The sequence below is a fragment of the Thermobia domestica genome, chromosome 12 (genome assembly GCF_964235325.1).
Source record: "Thermobia domestica chromosome 12, izTheDome1.hap1.1, whole genome shotgun sequence".
In the NCBI taxonomy this organism is placed as follows: domain Eukaryota; kingdom Metazoa; phylum Arthropoda; class Insecta; order Zygentoma; family Lepismatidae; genus Thermobia; species Thermobia domestica.
This window is the reverse complement of record NC_137465.1, coordinates 175,532,310-175,550,540: the sequence shown is the minus strand read 5'-3', so window position 1 is coordinate 175,550,540 and position 18,231 is coordinate 175,532,310. Positions and strand designations below refer to the sequence as shown.

Sequence of the window (18,231 nt, the reverse complement as noted above, 5' to 3'; positions counted from 1 at the left end):
AAACTGATCACGGCGCGGTCCAAGAGTTACCTTCCCACAAACGGTAGATATTAGCAGCTGATGATGATTAATATATATGTAATCCTGTCTGCCTGCAAGTATATAATCCTAATAATTAAGTCTGTCTATATTCTAATTAAAATATCCATTTTTAAAATAAATTGAGGACCTTTTTGGAAAATAGCCCTTGTCTAAACATAAAATTTCTGTGAAGGATGGAAAGAGAGCTTTCTCTAGTACATAGAATGAGAAACTCTACAAGTTCTTTGAGCTCCTTCGTGGCTAAGCGGTTAGCGTACGCGCCTTTGGCGTGGGAGACCCGGGTTCGATTCCCGGCGGGAGCTCATGTGGTTCGGATTCCACGTTAATCAGTAGGTCCACGTCTCATATAGCCTCGCTGCTGAACGGGACGTTAAACTCAAAATCAACTCAACTCTACAAGTTCTTTTCTTTATACGTGTCTCTGATACTTTTCCCTCTTAATACATATTGCAACGGTAAGAAATAAGCAAAACAAAGTAAGATGTGCCTAATACATTTTATAATGATCAGTTTTTAAACTGTTAAATTTTATTTACAGGAAGAAGCACTTGCTATATTAAGATTGTGTACAGTTGCTATAGTATGTACAGTAAATCTATAGTAAGAAACGCAAGAGAACAAATTATTTGATTTCTGGAATTAGTTCTCAATATTGTTATGCCACTGTTATATCCTAAAAAGAAAAAGCAATTTGTGATATCTTTAATGTATCATTCAGTCTTCATCACTTTGTTCATTAACTGATATTGAATTTTTATACTCGCTCGGACAATTACACATTGGAGTGCACAAGAATCCGCGATTCTTACATTACATTTCAAATTTAGACACTCAAGTTTCTGACAGCTACACAGGGTAACCTCTAAACAAGCCTTGGAAATATCTTCGAGTGTTTTCAAAACTGGCTTCAGAATTTGCTCCTCCAAGTACCATCCGGAGTCTTCTGGCCTTGGTAGATAGATCTTACACTTATCAGCGTTTCCCAAATTGCTGTTTGGTACTGGGACCTCTCTATATGTTGTTTCAGAGCATCACTAGTTGGAGGTAATCTCTCCAGGCTTCATTTTCCTAAAAGTAGGAGCCTAGTTCCATCACAGATCTTCACATTAACCTTGAAGTTTTGTGAAGAAGAGTTCTGCAGATTCATTAACGTTTTTGATAAGGGAATCTGTTCTAGGGAAAATAAAAGGTCACAGTTCTTTGAGTAAGTAGACTATAAGTAGATAATGCATTGCTGGAATTATCTCCTTCAGAACTCTGTTGTTGTTTCCGGTGGTTTTAAAGATCAGAAGACTGTTAAGTCAAACTTCGAGATCGATGTTCAAAATCTTCAACGGAAGCATGAAGAATCAGATTCTAGAATGATACTTCATGCTGTAATTCACAATTCAGAAAGAATTGTTGTGATGAGCAGAGACACCGATGTATTCCTGTTGTTGATGCACTATTATAACAGAATTTCTTGTAAAGAATTGCACATGATGGATTTCAAAGACAAGAAGGTTTATTCCAGTTCACCACCTTTGCCACACGTTATCTGAGAATGGGAAGGCAGGTAATGGCTTATCACGCTGCACTTGGGTGTGATATAACGTCAAATCAGTTGGAACATAAAAGATCTAGAACTGCCTACTTATTTATGTCAGAAAAATGTGACCTTTTATTTTCTTTAGGACAGATTCCTTTATCAGCAAGCGCTAGTGAACCTGCAGAACTGTTTTTCACAAACGTCCTCAAGGTTAATGCGTAGATCTGTGATGAAGCTAGGCTCCTACTTTTAGGAAAATGCAGCCTGGAGAAATTATCTCCAATTAGTGATGCTCTGAAACAAGATATAAAGAGATCCCATTACCAAACAGCAATTTGGGAAATGATGATAAGTGTGAGATTGATTTACCAAGGCCAGAAGACCTCGGATGGTACTTGGAGGAACAAATTCTGAAGCCAGTTTTGAAAACACTCGAAGATATACCCAAGGCTTGTTTAGAGATTACCACATGTAGCTATCAGAATTTGAGTGTGTAAGTTTGAAATGCAAATGTAAGAATCGTGGTTTTTTGTGCACTCCAATGTGTAGTTGTCTGAGTGAGTATAAAAATTAAATATCAGTTAGTGAACAGAATGATGAAGAGGACTGAATGACGCATTAAAGACGTCACAAATTCCTTCATCTTTTTCGAGATATAAAGGTAACCAGGAAAGTTCTGTCGCTTTGCGTGGAGATCTGTGTTCAATTGACCCTCTAACCGTGAGTTGAATGCGAATGGAGCTAAGGCGAAGCTTAGTTATTGATGTGTGTATATCCAACATACTGTCTTGTTGTGGCAGTTCAGCTACACCGTGAACTTGAGTAAGGAAAGAATGAACATGGGATCTCCACAGAGCGTCATAAGGGCGGTATGCTGTACGAGTTCAAACTGGGATCAAACACCTCTGCAGTGGGGCGGAAGATATGCCAGGCTTTTGGTGAGGGTGTCGTGACTACGCAGACAGTGCAGTGGTGGTTTAACAAGTTAAGAACGGTGACGAAACACTCGAAGAAGCACTACTTGGTGGAAGACCAACACATGTACAAAAGGGAAATCTTCAGGTAGAAATTGGGGCGAACAATAGCCAGGAATGTAAGGAACTGGGACTACAATTCAGTGTGAGTGGAGAAAGCATTCGGCAGCACCTCCATCAACTTGGAAAACACTACAAGTTCGGTCGATATATCCCATATGATTTGACTCTGGGCCAGAAGGCAACGCGATCAGACGCATGTGTTTCTTTGCTGTCTCGTCTGAGGAAGGGACCATTTCTGTACAGGTTGTTGACATGTGATGAGAAGTACGTCCCGTACGAAGCTGTACGGTGTCGTCATCATTGGTTAGCATCCCATGAACCGGATCCAAAACAGCCGAAACCAGCACCGCACCAGATTAAAATCCTCCTGTGTATTTCGTGAACTGCTCTCGGCATCATGCATCGGGAACTGCTACCAGCTGGTCAGAGCATCAATGCCACTGTGTACTGTCAGCAGTCGAGCCATGTTCAAGAAAAACTCAAAACTCTGGATACAGCACTTCTGAATCGCAAAGAGGTTCTTCTGTTACAGGACAACGTTAAGCACCACGTGGCTACCCGGAACACCATTCTACGCCTTGGATGGAGAACACTATTGCATCCGCCGTACTCCCCAGATATTGCACCGTCCGATTATCGCCTGTTTCATTCCTTGGACAATTACCTTAGAGGACGTCAGTTCAAATCCCTAGTAGAGGTGCAAAATGCACTTGGTACCTACTTCGCTTAACAGCATACCAAGTTCTACCACGATGGAATCCATTGACTATTGGCAGAAGGTCGTCGATGTTGATGGGGACTATTTTTAATCTTTCAGGTACATCTTAGGTGACGTAGACCCTATCGATTTTCGAAAGTGGTGGGTGAAAAAGCGACAGAACTTTCTTGGTTACCTTTATATAAAAGTGGTATAACATGATTGAGATCAATTTTCTATATTTTAAATAATTAGTTCTCTCGTGTAGAAATTAAGTATATTTTTTTATTTTTATTACGTTTCTTATTATAGGTTTATTGTATTATAGTAACCGTACACAATCTTAATGATAAGCAAATGCTTCTTCTGTAAATAATATTTAACAGTTTAAAATCTGGTCATTTATAAAAAGAGTTAGGTATATCTTATTTTTTGCTTTTTCTCTTATCGTTACAGTAAGTATTAAGAGGAAAAGGTGTTAATATTAAAAAACGTGGGTGGCATATTGTTCATGATTCTCTCTTGAAGGCAATTTTCAAATCTGTTTCCTGCTCGGTTTCGCTCATTACCATTGTAGTATATAAATCGAAGTACCTGTGACAAAAGTAGCCCTTGTCGAAATATATATATTTTTTTTTCCAGAAAATGTATAGAAAGCGGCATGTTTGTGCATGCTTTAGAAGGTATTAGACACACGTATAAAGACACAGATATGCAGAGTTTCTCATACTATGTACTAGAGAAAGCTCTCTTTTCATTCTTCACAGAAATTTTGTGTTTCGACAAGGGCTATTTTCCGAATAGCCCCTCAATTGATTTTAAAATGGATATTTTTAATTAGAATATAGACAGACTTAATAATTAGGATTATATACTTGCAGGCAGACAAGATTATGTATATATTAATTATCATCAGCTGCTAATATCTACCGTTTGTGGAAAGGTAACTCTTGGACCGCGCCGTGATCAGTTTCGCACACGACAGAATAAAGTCGCTTATAACTCAGGCACTATTATATACATTTTTTGAAAGAGCATAAATTGACGAAAAACTTTTAGAGGAAACATTTTTCCGAATTCGATCTTGTAAACAATCTGTGGCTTAAAAAAACTGACGTCACGCGCAACTAATACTGGGTAAAAATGAAAATAACAAGAAAACTATTATATTTAGCTCAAAAATGTACTAAGATTAAATTATAGAAGACAAATTACACAAACAAAAGGAAAAAGTTTGGATGTTCTAGCTCCAATGGTTACGGAGATATAGTGAATAATAGAAACGGCTAAAATGTCGGCTTTCTCCCCCTCTCCCTCCCCTCCCGTGAGGTGTTTTTTCTGGCATCCGGCATTTTTGTGATCAGTGATAAGTATACATTCAAATAATATCGGATACCAAAATATTACATGATTTGCCCTTAGAACTCAATTTTTAAGCCCCGATGCCTAGGCTATTATCTTTTACTATTATTCCTTTCCGAGTGTTCGGTATCTACGTTGCTGTTGTGTATGGTGCCGAATATGAAGAAAATAAATTGCTTCATCCTACCAGGGGCGTAACAATAGGGGGGTCCACCAGGTCAGGACCTCCCCTTAAAATTTCCTAACTCAACATACATTTGTATACTTTCTCTATAAAACTATACTTGTTTAACAGGGAAATGATTGATGAGGCACAAAAACTTGATCTTACACTTCGCCTTATTTTAAAAAATCTAGTTCTTTATTTTTCTTTCCTGAAAATACAGGTGGAAGTGTTTTACAATTACTTATAGTCTTTTCGAGTGCAGAATAATACCCGTTGAATATTACATAGATGTAGTGGCTTGTAGTATGGGATCACTCCCTACAAAAATGTCTAGGTGCGCGCCTGCATCATACCCATAGATATGAGATATTCCACTCATCAGTTTACTTATAACACTCCATATAATCAACGGCGCCGACTTTCCAAAATTTATGTGGGTGCATATCAATGGCAGGACATGTTATCTGTTTTCAGGGGAGTCTCGATATTTTTGATTGATTTCCCTTTAGTTAAAATATTCTATGAAGACTGTCATGAAGGACTATGCTGTGATAAAATGTTATATGCCAGAACTATAAGGATAATTTGGGACTGTCCTAGCTCAGTCAATAACACGACCGACTTAAACGCAAGAGAAACGGGTCCAAGGTTAAGGACAAGCTATTGTAATGTAAGGTTAGACATTTTAATTTCCATCTCAATGTTTTAATTGCTTATTATTCTTTTGAAAATTGCAAGCGAGAAATATATGTTTTATTTTGTTTCTATCTAAGTGAAAATCTTGTGGATACTGAATCCCCAGAGCACCCACGTAGCCGGCGCGCATGCATATAATTATCTACAATACATGCATTTTTAGTAGATGTCTTGCTCAACACGAGAAGTTTTCTAATGTGGCAATAACTATTATTTGAAAAGTCTTCAGTCCTTGAGAATGCTAATTTTTTTCCCCACAAAATATAAAACATATATCCTGAATTTGCTCTATTTAAGTGAGTTCGAATAATTGTGTGATGATGATGTATTGTTTATCATAACTTAAACCATAATCTGCATATTCATCTGTAACAAAGTTTTGTTTTACTATTAGATTATGATGCCAATGGAATCAAAAAATAATTAAAAAAAAAAAAAAAACTGATTTTACATCAAAAACGTTCCACTAGACTTGGGAGCTTCGGCGCTGGATGAGACGGCTATTTCGCAAGTGACAAACAGAGCAGGGTTGCCAATTGTATTATTTTAGAAAATGAATAATTAGATAAAACAAATATTTTTCAATGACATCTCTGTTTCTATTACCTCATTGATTTCTATTGAGAATTATTTTTGTTTTCTTCTAAGTACACAGGTATTTTAATAGTTTCAAATTGCTAACTACTTCTTATTTAAATCTATTTAAATATCCGAGAAAATTAAATTTTGTTATATATAATTTAGTTTGTGAAAATTACTTTTATATATGCTGTATACAATATAGTTCTATTGGAGAGTACAATAATTAAATTTAATTTACATAATATTAAGTTTATATATAATGTAAATTGATTTTGAAAAATCAAGGCGCACTTAGCTATTCTTGAAAGAGAAATCATTCACTGAGTTAAAACTTCAGTTTATTTAAAAGAAAATTTAATAATAATAATAATAATAATAATAATAATAATAATAATAATAATAATATTGTATATAAATTAATGAACTAAGGAGTGAAATACTCATTAAATATAGTAATATGGGCTAGGTACTCATTAAGTGTCCTACATCATTCTCAAAATATAATTTTAATATGTTTATAGTTCTGTGTACCTTTTAGATAAATCCCTGAAAATACAAGACTGATATACGAGGAGCCATCAAAATTTCCAGGAATTCTGCTGTAGCTCTTTATTACCATAATATAAGTACACATTTACCTAATTGCCTTCAAACTTGACGTCTTCGGAACACACAAACATTTGTTTCGCCGCTTCTGCGATAGATGGAAACACCGACGAAACTGTTCTTTTGGTATCTTCCGAAGTTCAACCGTCTCGTCAATTTTGATCTCTTTTACATTGGCGAAGCGGAAGAGGCCCACTTTTAGCTTTGGAAAGAGCAAACTATCCGATGGTGCTAAACTTTTTTTTTTTTTTTTTTTTTATGCCTATCAAACTTTCTAAATCAGATTTTCTCAAATTTGCACATGAACTTGATGTTTGAGCGTTGCTTGATCTGTGAAATTGCGTTGACTGTTCACTACACACTTCTCCGTTTAGTTACACTTTTCGTACACAGGGGCGTCATTTCAGACTTCGCTTGAGGGGGACAAGAGCACCATCGACATTAGACTTTCACGTTTTGTACTAGTATATTTGTAGGCATCGATTAAAGTATATGTATTCTTCAAACTCTTGTGTAACGTATATAGGAACCACCATCAAAAATGTAACAATTACAACTTATTATTCTTATATTTTACACGTTGTATTCCAGTCCACAGTTCGTGTAATTTTTAGATACGTCAACACGGTCAAAATACATTAAATAAGACACGTCACCTTGTGTAATTATTACCTTTTATTCCTTTTCACTTAACTTCATTAATTATACTTTACTTTTTCGGTTGTCATAGAAACCTTTAGATAAACAACTATCTGCTGTTATGGTAACTAGTAGTGACGATTATACACATAAAATGAACATAGATTTTCAGCTGCTACGATTAAATCTCATTTCTTTATATTTAGAATCAACAACCTATAAATTGTTTTCTTCTTTTTCTTCTACTCAACAGATTGTGTACTTTTACGCACCGTTGCCCAAAATCAAATTAGGGATGCGCACGAGACAAGATTTAAGACTGTCTCGACTCGAAAGTGAGCTGTAAAAGTGATGTCTCGACTCGAAAAATATATATTTTTCTATTGGAAGAGCTGTGTCTCGACTCGAATTTTGTCAGGAAAATCCTGTCTCGACTCGACTCGAACGCATCCCTACAAAATACGAAGATGGAAGTAATTTATCGCATAGATATACAATATCGTTGTACTTGGGGGGAGGCCAATTGCCTCCTACAGCCCTCCCTAAATGACGCCCCTGTTCGTACACTGTATGTTATAACCTGTTCACATTTGTCAAATTCATAATTAGGCAATCTAAGAACTGTACTGTACAAGATACATTGTGATTGCATAACAAATGTCAAAACTACAACAACATTCCTGGAACCGTTTGATTGCCCCTCGTATATTACGAAAGTACATCAGTAATTTAAGGAATCAATACATATCCTTTCTTACTTTTTTTTCTTTCTTTCAGGTTATGGTGACGTAGCACCAGAAACATTTGGAGGTCGCATATTCTGCATTGTATTCGCCCTGATAGGAATTCCTCTCACCTTAACAGTGATTGCGGACATGGGGAAAGTATTCGCATCTGTAGTGTTCGGCATCCATCGGAGGTTAAAGAAATACTTTCCTTCCAATCCTTTCCAGAAGATCGGCGGTGGAGGAGACAGTTCATTTTTCAAGAGAACAGCTAAATCACTGTTCGTTATCGCCGCAGTTGCCTTCCTTCTCTTCTATATTGCTGTTGGGGCGGCTCTTTTCACTATTTGGGAGGAATGGACGTTTTTTGAAGGATTCTACTTTTGTTTTGTTACAATGACTACCATTGGTTTTGGTGACCTTGTGCCAAGTAAGTTTATTATTATTATTATTATTATTATTATTATTATTATTATTATTATTATTATTATTATTATTATTATTCAATACTGTAGTAGTAATGGTTACTTTCACGAAATCATTCAAAAGCAGTAATTGCGATAATACAAGGCTAAGTCATAAGTCTTGCAATATTTCCACAATCCAAACAGTAGGCGCGTGTATATACCGTGATCGACAGTAAGTACAGCGGGGGACACTTCTAAATGGTACAGCCATATGGAGATTTACGGCTAAGGTGTACCATTTAGAAGTGTCCCCCGCTGTACAAGCTCAAACTGGCCCTTGACATAGTATGGTAAGCGAACTGTTTAAAACGGAGGCCTTCACTCTGTCAGTATCTTGGATCACTTTTTAGTTGCAGTGACGATGAGTGCTGAACAACGTCGTATAGAGGACTGTTACTGTATGAGTTCCAACTCGGGCGCTTCGGCAACAACCCAAAACATTTTACAGTCTACCAGTGCACACAATGACAGTGGAACCACAGCACTTCAACTTGTTGGTTCCATAAATTTCGTGAAGGTCGTAAAAATCACGAAGATCAGTCAAGATCCAGCCCTCTGACAATTCTCGAGTGCTGATGAATCGACTTTCTTGAATGACGTGTCGTATGAGTTCAAAATCTGTTATTCTAAACAAATTAAACATGCCTCAGTCCACTGTAGTTCAACACCTTCACGAATTCAAAAAAAAAAAAAAAAAAAAAAAACACATCACGAGCTGCTCACCATGCCACACAAGTTGACTCCAGTTCAGGCGTAGAGAAGAGTGAATGTATGCCGACAACTACTGCAAAATCCTCGTGATATCCATCTCCTGAAATGGATCGTCATATGTGACGAAAACTGGGTGTTTTCCAAAAAGAAAACTTAATGCACGAAAACAATGGCTGGGCAAGAGCCAGCTTCCAGAATCGGTCATCAAACAGGGCCATTTCGTGCATAAAATCATGCTGTATGGCGGAGATAACGAGGGTATAATCAACTTCGAGTTCGTTCCTAACGGCCAAACTATCAATACTGACCTTATTCTGAATAGTTGCAGCGGATTTATGCTACACTACGACAAAAATACCCTGCTTTAGTGAACCAAAAGTGTGCCCTACTCCAACAGGATAATGCAAAATAACACTCGGCTCGAAGAACAAAACGAAAAATGTAGAAACTTGATGGCATCAAACTGGTGCCATACCCAGCACATAGTCCTGACCTTGCCTATTCGGATTACTATCTGTTTCGGCCCGTGTCGCACTTCTTGAAACAATGATTCTTCACCAACCACCTGGGGGTAGGAATAGCAGTGACTTACTTCTTTGCCTCTAAGGACAAGACGATCAAGGAATTCTCAGGAAGGTGATTGAAGGTAATTCAGCACGAGGAACTCTACGGTGAATGTTACCTGTGTTTATTACAGTACAATGAAAGGATGTTAGGTTGCGTACCAAAATATTGAAAGACTTACGACTCATCCTTGTTGAACTAGAATTAATTACTTATTTATTGTTATATTATTCTGTTTTATCTTTGTAGCTCAGCAAGAATAACTTGATGTTTGACATCATGAATCAGTAATTTCTATGTCATAGTTTGTTACAATATTTAGCTATAATTCTAATTCATCCAGCTATCAAGTCATTCTTGTCGGGCTATATAAATAACAAGTGATTAACATTTCAGAGTTATGCAACTAAGGTACTAGAAGATTTCCAGACTATACGAATTCAATATTGAAATAGATTTTTTACTTACGAATGTAATAGAGGGAAGAAACCTGTTAAGTAGTAAATTTTATCATTTCTGGTCTTAATAGGGAGATAAAGGAGAAGTGGTGTCTTTACTTGAAACTCTGAATCGACCTCGACTACCTCAAAAGGAAACGCCTGGCTATGTATTAGTTTTGTTCTATGTCGATCAACGTTAAAAGCAGAAATATTTGATTTCTACCATTTTCGGTTTAAATAGAGAGTTAATGGAAGGGACAAAATCTACTATTTTGACTTTGAATCGATTCCGAAGAGCCGCTTCTCGGTCTCTCTTACAGTTTTTGCTCAATAAAAATCAACATCGAAATCAGATATGCCGGTGAAGATGGCATATTTTCTTGAGACGTTGAATCGATTCCAAAAAACCTTGTCGCTATATGTGACCGTTTTTTTATTCTATGATGATCAACATTGAAAGAAACACTTCTCGTTATTTCTTACAGTTTTCAATCTATGCTATCAACGTTGAAAACAGAAGCGGTGATTTCTTCCACTTCTATTGGAGATGGTTAGATCTATTCTTGGGACGCTGAAACGATTCCAAAAATGCTTATCGCTACCTTTTACAATCTTTGTTCTTTCAAGATCAATATTGAAACTGGAAATACTACGAAATTTCTATCACTTACAGTTTTAGTATAGTGTTGTGGGTGGAGATAATATTCCTTCTTTAGAAGTCAAATCCATTCTAGAAAACTATTTGTTGCTGCATATTACTGTTTTTGTTATATGGCGACCAACGTTGAAACTGATACTATTTTCGGTTTCAAATGAGGGTTGTTGCAGGCGATTAAACCTATTCTTAGCAAATTCAATCAACTTACCAAAAAAAAAAAAAAATCTGTCTATAATCTCGTACCGTTTTCGCTTTGAAACCAGTCAACTAATAGGCAGACGGACAGACGAACGAACAAAGCCTTTCCATAAGATTTTCGATATTTATGTATAGCATAGTTTGGGATCGCATCAGAGAAAAACGGCTGAAAGTTTGAAATATACAGTTAATACCTACCTCGAACTAAATGTTTGTCATGTTGATTAAAATGTATCCTAAGAGTAGAAAGACAGTTTCAAAATTTATGCCTAAAAACAGATTATCTCACAAAGTCTTCATGTTAGAAAAATAAAACTTGACATATAAACTCCTTATTAAAAATAAGTGGATATGTCACTCCAGCCATTTTGAAAATTTCGCTTCTATAAGAGGGAAAACAGACAATTTCTGTATATTTCTAATTTAAATCTACTTTCCTGTCAGGGTAAAACGGCTGAACTATGTGTAACGATTTTTTTTTTTAAATATATGGTTAGCACTTAGGTTAAGTCAGGTTTCTTTAAGTTACTTTCATTAAAATGAAAATTTTAAAGCAGAAGGAGAAGATCACAAATGTATGCCAAAAATACAATACCTCAGGGTTATCTTATGTTAGGAACATGAAACTTAGTATATAAACTCTTTATTAAAAATAAGTGATCATGTTCTCCAGTTCTTTTGAAAATATCCCGTCTAAGAATGAAATGAACAATTTCTGCAATATTTTCTCAATATGTAAAAATAACCCACATATATTTTTCATATATTTTCAATTAACTTATTCTTCATGTGCGAAGAACGGGCAGTTTCGCTAGATACTTATAAAAATTATAATAACTTGTTATTGTTTGTTTGAAGTATAGTACCCCTTTCCAGCACCAGGGCTATATAAGATGTGATCCTACAGTTTAAAGGAAAATCCGTATCAGCTTAACGCGTTCAATGCTCTCCTTCCGGGAATCGAGCTTAGAACCACGAGCACCATTGGCGCGTGCACTAGCCACTAGACCAGTGGAGAGAGCTAATAACAGCATGTGTATATGAACAGTTATTGATCTTGCTCCCAATTGGAGATAATTTATTCGGATTCGAAAGTCGGTCATTTTGACTCAAGTTTCTTTGAAGCATTTTATGGTTCACTAGACAAATGCTCAGATTGTACAGAAATGAAAGAATGTATTGTTCCGCCCAAATCACGTGAAAAGAGAGGAAACACATTTAACACTAGTAGTTTGCTGTATCAGGTGTACTCATGTCCAAAATGATTAACGCATATCTATAACTGTCTTGTAAGAATATAATTTGATAATGCTTTTGCAAGGTCCTTTTAATACTGATACTATGTGTATGATCACAATCAGGAAATATATATTTGTGTTAAATTTCATAGGAAAAGAATTATAAATACGAAAATTAGAATGAGTAAATTGAATGTTGCTAAATGGTCAAGAAAGTTTTATGTTCATTTTATTGTTCTTATTTATTGCTCTTTTGACATGAAATTTGCCACATACATTTCTTTGTCAATTATACACATACTAACATTATAAGAAATACCGGGCTAATACATTATCAAATTATATTTCTAGAACAACATACTTATAGACATGCGACAATAATTTTGGACATGAGTGTACATATCAATAACACTTGTTTGATGTGTGAGGAGGTGCCTTTACGTGAACCACAGGCAATCGAGTATAGATAGAGCCTTGAGAGTTTACCTTCATTATGAAGAAAGGAATAGTACATCACACTTATTTCAAAAAGATAACAAAACAAATTGTTTATGTATCCCCTTGGCATTGAGCGTTTGAAAACTGAAATAATGTTTCGAAGAATATATATCTTTTAGTTCCTATAGAATAACAGAGAAAAAATGTAATACTTGTTTCACAAAGACAACAAAAAATATTTTACTCCGTCTTAGCAGTTGCAAATGTTTTGAATTTTTTTTCTCTTTTTTTGTTCTACGTGTGAACACTTCCTATCTTCAAGCTAATATTAGTTTTGAACAAAACACGTTTCAAATAAGGAAAGAAAATACTTTATTACAATTTTAGACCCACTAGCGTGACTACACACAACGATTATCGATTATCAATGCCTTGCATTGTGTATGTTATGTAGACTTCGGATTTTAAGGCAAATGCCTATTTTGTTCCCTTTATAGGAAGTAAAAAATACTTCGGATCTTTACGAATCATGAGGAATTAAGCCTATTAAAACACTTTATAAGTGCCCTAAAAATGCCTAAAATGGAGTTTAGCGCCTATTTTGGCCGTTTTGGCCTAAAAATGCCTAAAACTGCAAAAAATACAAAATTCCTGTATTTTTTAAATAAACTTTTTTTTTAGTGTTGAGTGAAATTTAATTGACAAATCTGAAGGCAGAGTGAGTGTGTTTGTCGAGGCTAATTTTAGTCTAACTCGTATGAAGAAGTGAAACGCAGAGGGTGGTTGTATGTAAAAAATTGTTTCTAAAAGTTGAGCTATTTCTGCTCAAGGTCAAGCCCATTTGTGAAAGACAAAGACAAACCATCCCTTTGCATCCTGCAGACACTGTACTGAAAGATCTCTATCTCTTTCTGTCTGTCTCTCTTTCCCCAGGGGCAAAACCAAAGCTATTGCTAAGTGCATATCGCAGTAACCAATATTCCCCTCCCTGCCGTTCTGCATTCTTGGAACTATTCCACCTTTTCTCTTCTGTAGCGGCTCACTTCAGCTCTTCTGTGATCCGTTCAGCTCTCTGGAATTTGGACAATAGTTTACACACACACATTCACAAATCAACACACAGCTCTATTGAAGCAAGAATCTCTTCGGGTCTTCGCTTTCAATATTTGGGAAAAACCAAAGTCCACGAACAGAAACGATTCATGAAGTGACGCGGTTCAGTTGACTGGAGTATCCATCCATGTATCATTTTCGGGTCAGTGCAGTGATTTATCTTAAACACGTAGTTCAAGAACGATACATCGTCTCTACAACGCATGAACAATTGGACTCAACGGCTTACAGCCCAGTCACAGATCTTGAGGATTCTTAAAAAGAAGTTTTGTATCATACGCAACAATGCCAAAGGAGAAGTCTTCAAAAAGTACCTTGATTCGCCAGTGGTTGCAAGAATTTCCAGATCTAACATACGATGGAAGAATAATCTTTTGTCCATTGTGCAGCAAGCAGGTAAGAAAAGCTATTTTTATTTACAGAATTTATAAATTTAATTAAATCAATTGTACACCCCCCCCCTCCTTGTTTCTGTATAGCTAGCTAAAGTAAAACCTTTATCAATGGGAGGTTAACTATTTTAAGAGACAACGTTACTGAGCTGCTGAACTCGTGAAAATCTAATTTACATGGAATTTAGATCAGTTAAGAAAAAACATAAAAATAATCCTGTAACACAGGAAAATCTTTAAAATGTAAAGACTTCTAGCAGCCTGCTTAAATGAAATATATGAACGATGGTTTTGAAAGTGCTAATGGAAGAAAGTGTCTAGACTTACACATTCAACAGTTTTAGGGATTCTCGGGGATCTTGAGAAAAGCGGACATGGCATTCTCGGTTCTTTCCGAAGGACTCCCCCCCCCCCGAAAAAAAGCGGTAAAGGTTAAAAACAATGTAAGTTAAAGTTGACATATTGTGTCAGTAACTCCAAAAGGGGTCCTCTTTTCGGAGAAAAATGTTTAATGCCAGCAATTACTCGACAGTTTCAGGAGCTTAAGAAAACATATTTTTGCTATCTCGTTTTTCAAAAGAAAAAAAAAAAATACGAAAGAAGTTAAGAAAGGCGGGATTCAATTTTTTTTAAATGCCAACAGTTCCAAAAGTTTGAAAGAAGAAATGTGCAATGCCAATATTGATTATCTTTAAAAAGTTAAGGAAACTGGATATATCCTTTCATCCCGAAAATATCTAAAAACGAGGATTTCAGTTTGAAAGAAAAACTAGAAATGTCAATATCTTGAAAAGCATAAAAGATAGGAAAAATGTTTAAAGGCCATTTTTTTTTTTTTTTTGTTATTTTTCTCGAAAAAGAAAGAAAAGATCTGTTAATAGTTAAATAACGGCGTTTGAGGTTCATAGATTGTCTCAGAACTTGTTTTACGAAGCAGAAACTTGTTTGTCTCTTTGTTTTTTTATTTATCAATTTTGCTCGAGGTGCTACTGTCTATTGTCTTAAGATGCTATTGATTTCCATCCATAGTTACAGACAAATAAATTCCACACAGGGGCAAGAAAAGAACAGTCTGACACTCGTCTAACAAGAATTACAATTGCGGATAATTTTATTTTAGGACAGATCTTAAGAAAGGAAGAATTTGTCTCTGATGTTCTCTCCCCAAAGCCAAAAAAAAAAAAAAAAAGGAATTCTAATCGATTGCTCTCTCTCTCTCTCTCTCCTGATGAAGAATATCCATACACCTTTTGTCGCAGGGCCGCAAGAGACAACTAATTTCCAAAAAAAAAAAATTAAAAATCGCCAATTTTATTTATTGTATCATGCTGATGTTCACGCTCAACTAAGGCATTGCTAATACTTTATTTTCGTTCTAACTTTGGTTTCTGTCAGTTGATAGTTGCAAAAATTTTGAATTTTTGAAATTTTAAAACGGCCCTTATTTTAAATTTTTGACAGGTCACTGATTTTCACACTGAAACATTTTAATCATATTTTGGGGAAAATTTGGTTCAAATCAGTTAAAAATTTTGTAAATTACAGTTTTAAAGAAAATTTTAAAGGGACGATATTTTGAAATTTTTCATGCAATTATTTTGGCATCCAAATCTCAAACAAAATATTGCCAAATTATGTTTTAATTTTTGCCAAGTTGGAGTGTGTCAGCATTCGAAATTAAATAAAATATAGTGCTTAAAATTAAATTAGTTACAGTGCTTAAAATTAAATATTATTTCTCAGATATTGATATACAATTTTATTGCTTCTGTCTGTAAATTGGGGATTATTCTGAAGTAAAATGCTCATCGATTAGTCTTTTATTTGATCTGTTCTGATTCGAAATGGGACTGGGGTATATTGGTCTTTAACGAGGTAGACCAACAAGTTTGCCTTTTTGTCAACTTTAAATCAATAATGTAACGTTCACCGATTAAAAAAAAAAAAAAAAAGCACATTACGACCAGAAAGGCAAGCAAACAGTGATGGTAGTTGTCGCAATTAGTGCTCTCAATCGGGTCAGTTCGGGTCGACTTTTGGTTGGACACCCTCGAGTAACGGGTCGGGTCAGGTCAGCCTAACTCGGGTCACGGGTCGGGTAGCGTTAGACCAACTCAGTTCACCGGTCGAGTCGGGTCACCCGAGATAGTTTGACCCGACCCGACTGGTGAACTGAGTTGGTCTAACGATACCAGACTCGTGACCCGAGTTAGGCTGACCTGACCCGACCCGTTACTGAGGGTGTCCAACAATAAGCTGACCCGAACTGACCCGTTTGAAAATACTAGTCGCAATGTACACGAAGAAAATTAGAGAATTTGAAACCGAAATTAAAGTTAAAACGCCACCATCTTCACTAGTTTTGTAAGAAGCATTTGAAAATATATTTCTAAGCGTTTTTTTTTTTTTTTAAGGTTTCTCAGGAAAAGAAGTGCCACTTAAAGCAACACATTGATGGTGCTGGACATCTTGCCAAATCTAAAGCGAAGAAACAACAGAAACAGACACAGTTAACTCAGCCTTCTGGATCTGGATCTGAATCTGGAACTGCGAACACATTTAATGCGGATCTTGCTAGAGCCCTTGTCGCTGCCAACATCCCATGGAACACACTTCAAAATGAAACATTCCGACAGTTTTTACAGAAGTGGTGCCAGCAATCGATACCGTGTGAGTCAACACTCAGGAAAACGTGTTTGGATTCTGAATACAACAATACACTTGATACAATCAGAAAGGATATTGGCGATTCCAGCATTTGGGTAGGCGTCGATGAGACTACTGATGCATGCAATAGATACATAGTGAATGTTGTTGTAGGAAAACTTGATGAAGATGGACCTTCAACTCCTCACTTGTTAAGTAGCAAGGAAATTAAGAAAGTGAGTGCCCAGACAATTGCTTACACCGTGAACAAAAGTTTGCAACTTCTGTATCCTAGTGGTGTGGATGATTCTAAAATTCTTCTTCTTTGCACAGATGCAGCTTCTTACATGATTGCTGCGTTTAAGAACCTAAAACCTTTCTACCCCAACCTCATCCATGTTACCTGTGTAGCACATGCTTTTCATAGAATTTCTGAAACAATCAGGAACGAATTTCCTCAAGTCAATGCCCTCATTTCTAACATGAAAAAAACTTTTTGCAAAGCCCCATCGAGAATCGCTGTCTTTAAAGAAAAACTGCCTGGCATTTCTCTTCCTCCACAACCTGTCCTAACGCGCTGGGGAACATGGCTTGAAGCAGCTTTGTATTACGCAGAGAACTTGGACGCTATTGCTGGTGTTGTTGGCGAACTTCCTGGTGTGGAAAACATTGCAAGTGTTTCAGTTTTGAAGGAACTTTTCAAAGATCCCATTCTCAAAAGAGATCTTGTATATATCAAGTCAAATTTTTCATTCTTACCTACGACGATCACTAAGTTGGAAGCTACGGGAAAGCCACTTAGTGAACAGGTGTCAGTAGTTAACGAAGCCGAAAAGAAAATCCAAAGTGCTACGGGGAAAGTTGGGGAAAAAGTGCAGTGTAAGTGGGAAAGTGTAGTGAAGAAGAATGAGGGATTTCTTGTGTTGGCTCGTATAGGGAAAGTTTTGATGGGAGAGGATGAAACCATCCCCGACGAAGTGGAAATGAAAAATGTATCGAAATTTAAGTATGCTCCTGTAACATCTGTCTCAGTGGAAAGATCGTTTTCGGCAGCAAAGATGATCCTTACAGACAAAAGAGAGAGATTGACAGTCGAAAACTTTGAGAAACTGTTGGTAATTTACTGTTTCCAAAATTACGAATGAGCAAGTTGTGTACTGAATGAATCACCTGATTCACTGAAAACAAAAGATGTTAATAAAAAGGGGTATGTAATAATTTATACTATTATTTTTAGAGCCTATTTTTAATTTTTAGCGCCTATTTTCCTATTTTTAGTACCTATT

General features: G+C 36.1%; 1 protein-coding gene across 1 annotated transcript in view; it reads left to right on the top strand.

Moving 5' to 3' along the window:
• Window positions 1-18,231, top strand: part of LOC145666843 (potassium channel, subfamily K, member 16-like) — a gene marked incomplete in the record, with an annotated part of 438,204 nt that overhangs the window by 342,958 nt on the left and 77,015 nt on the right. Inside the window, 1 exon segment of the mRNA XM_081734418.1 lies at window positions 8,133-8,510. Within this exon segment, the coding sequence (XP_081590544.1) occupies window positions 8,133-8,510 (378 nt within the window).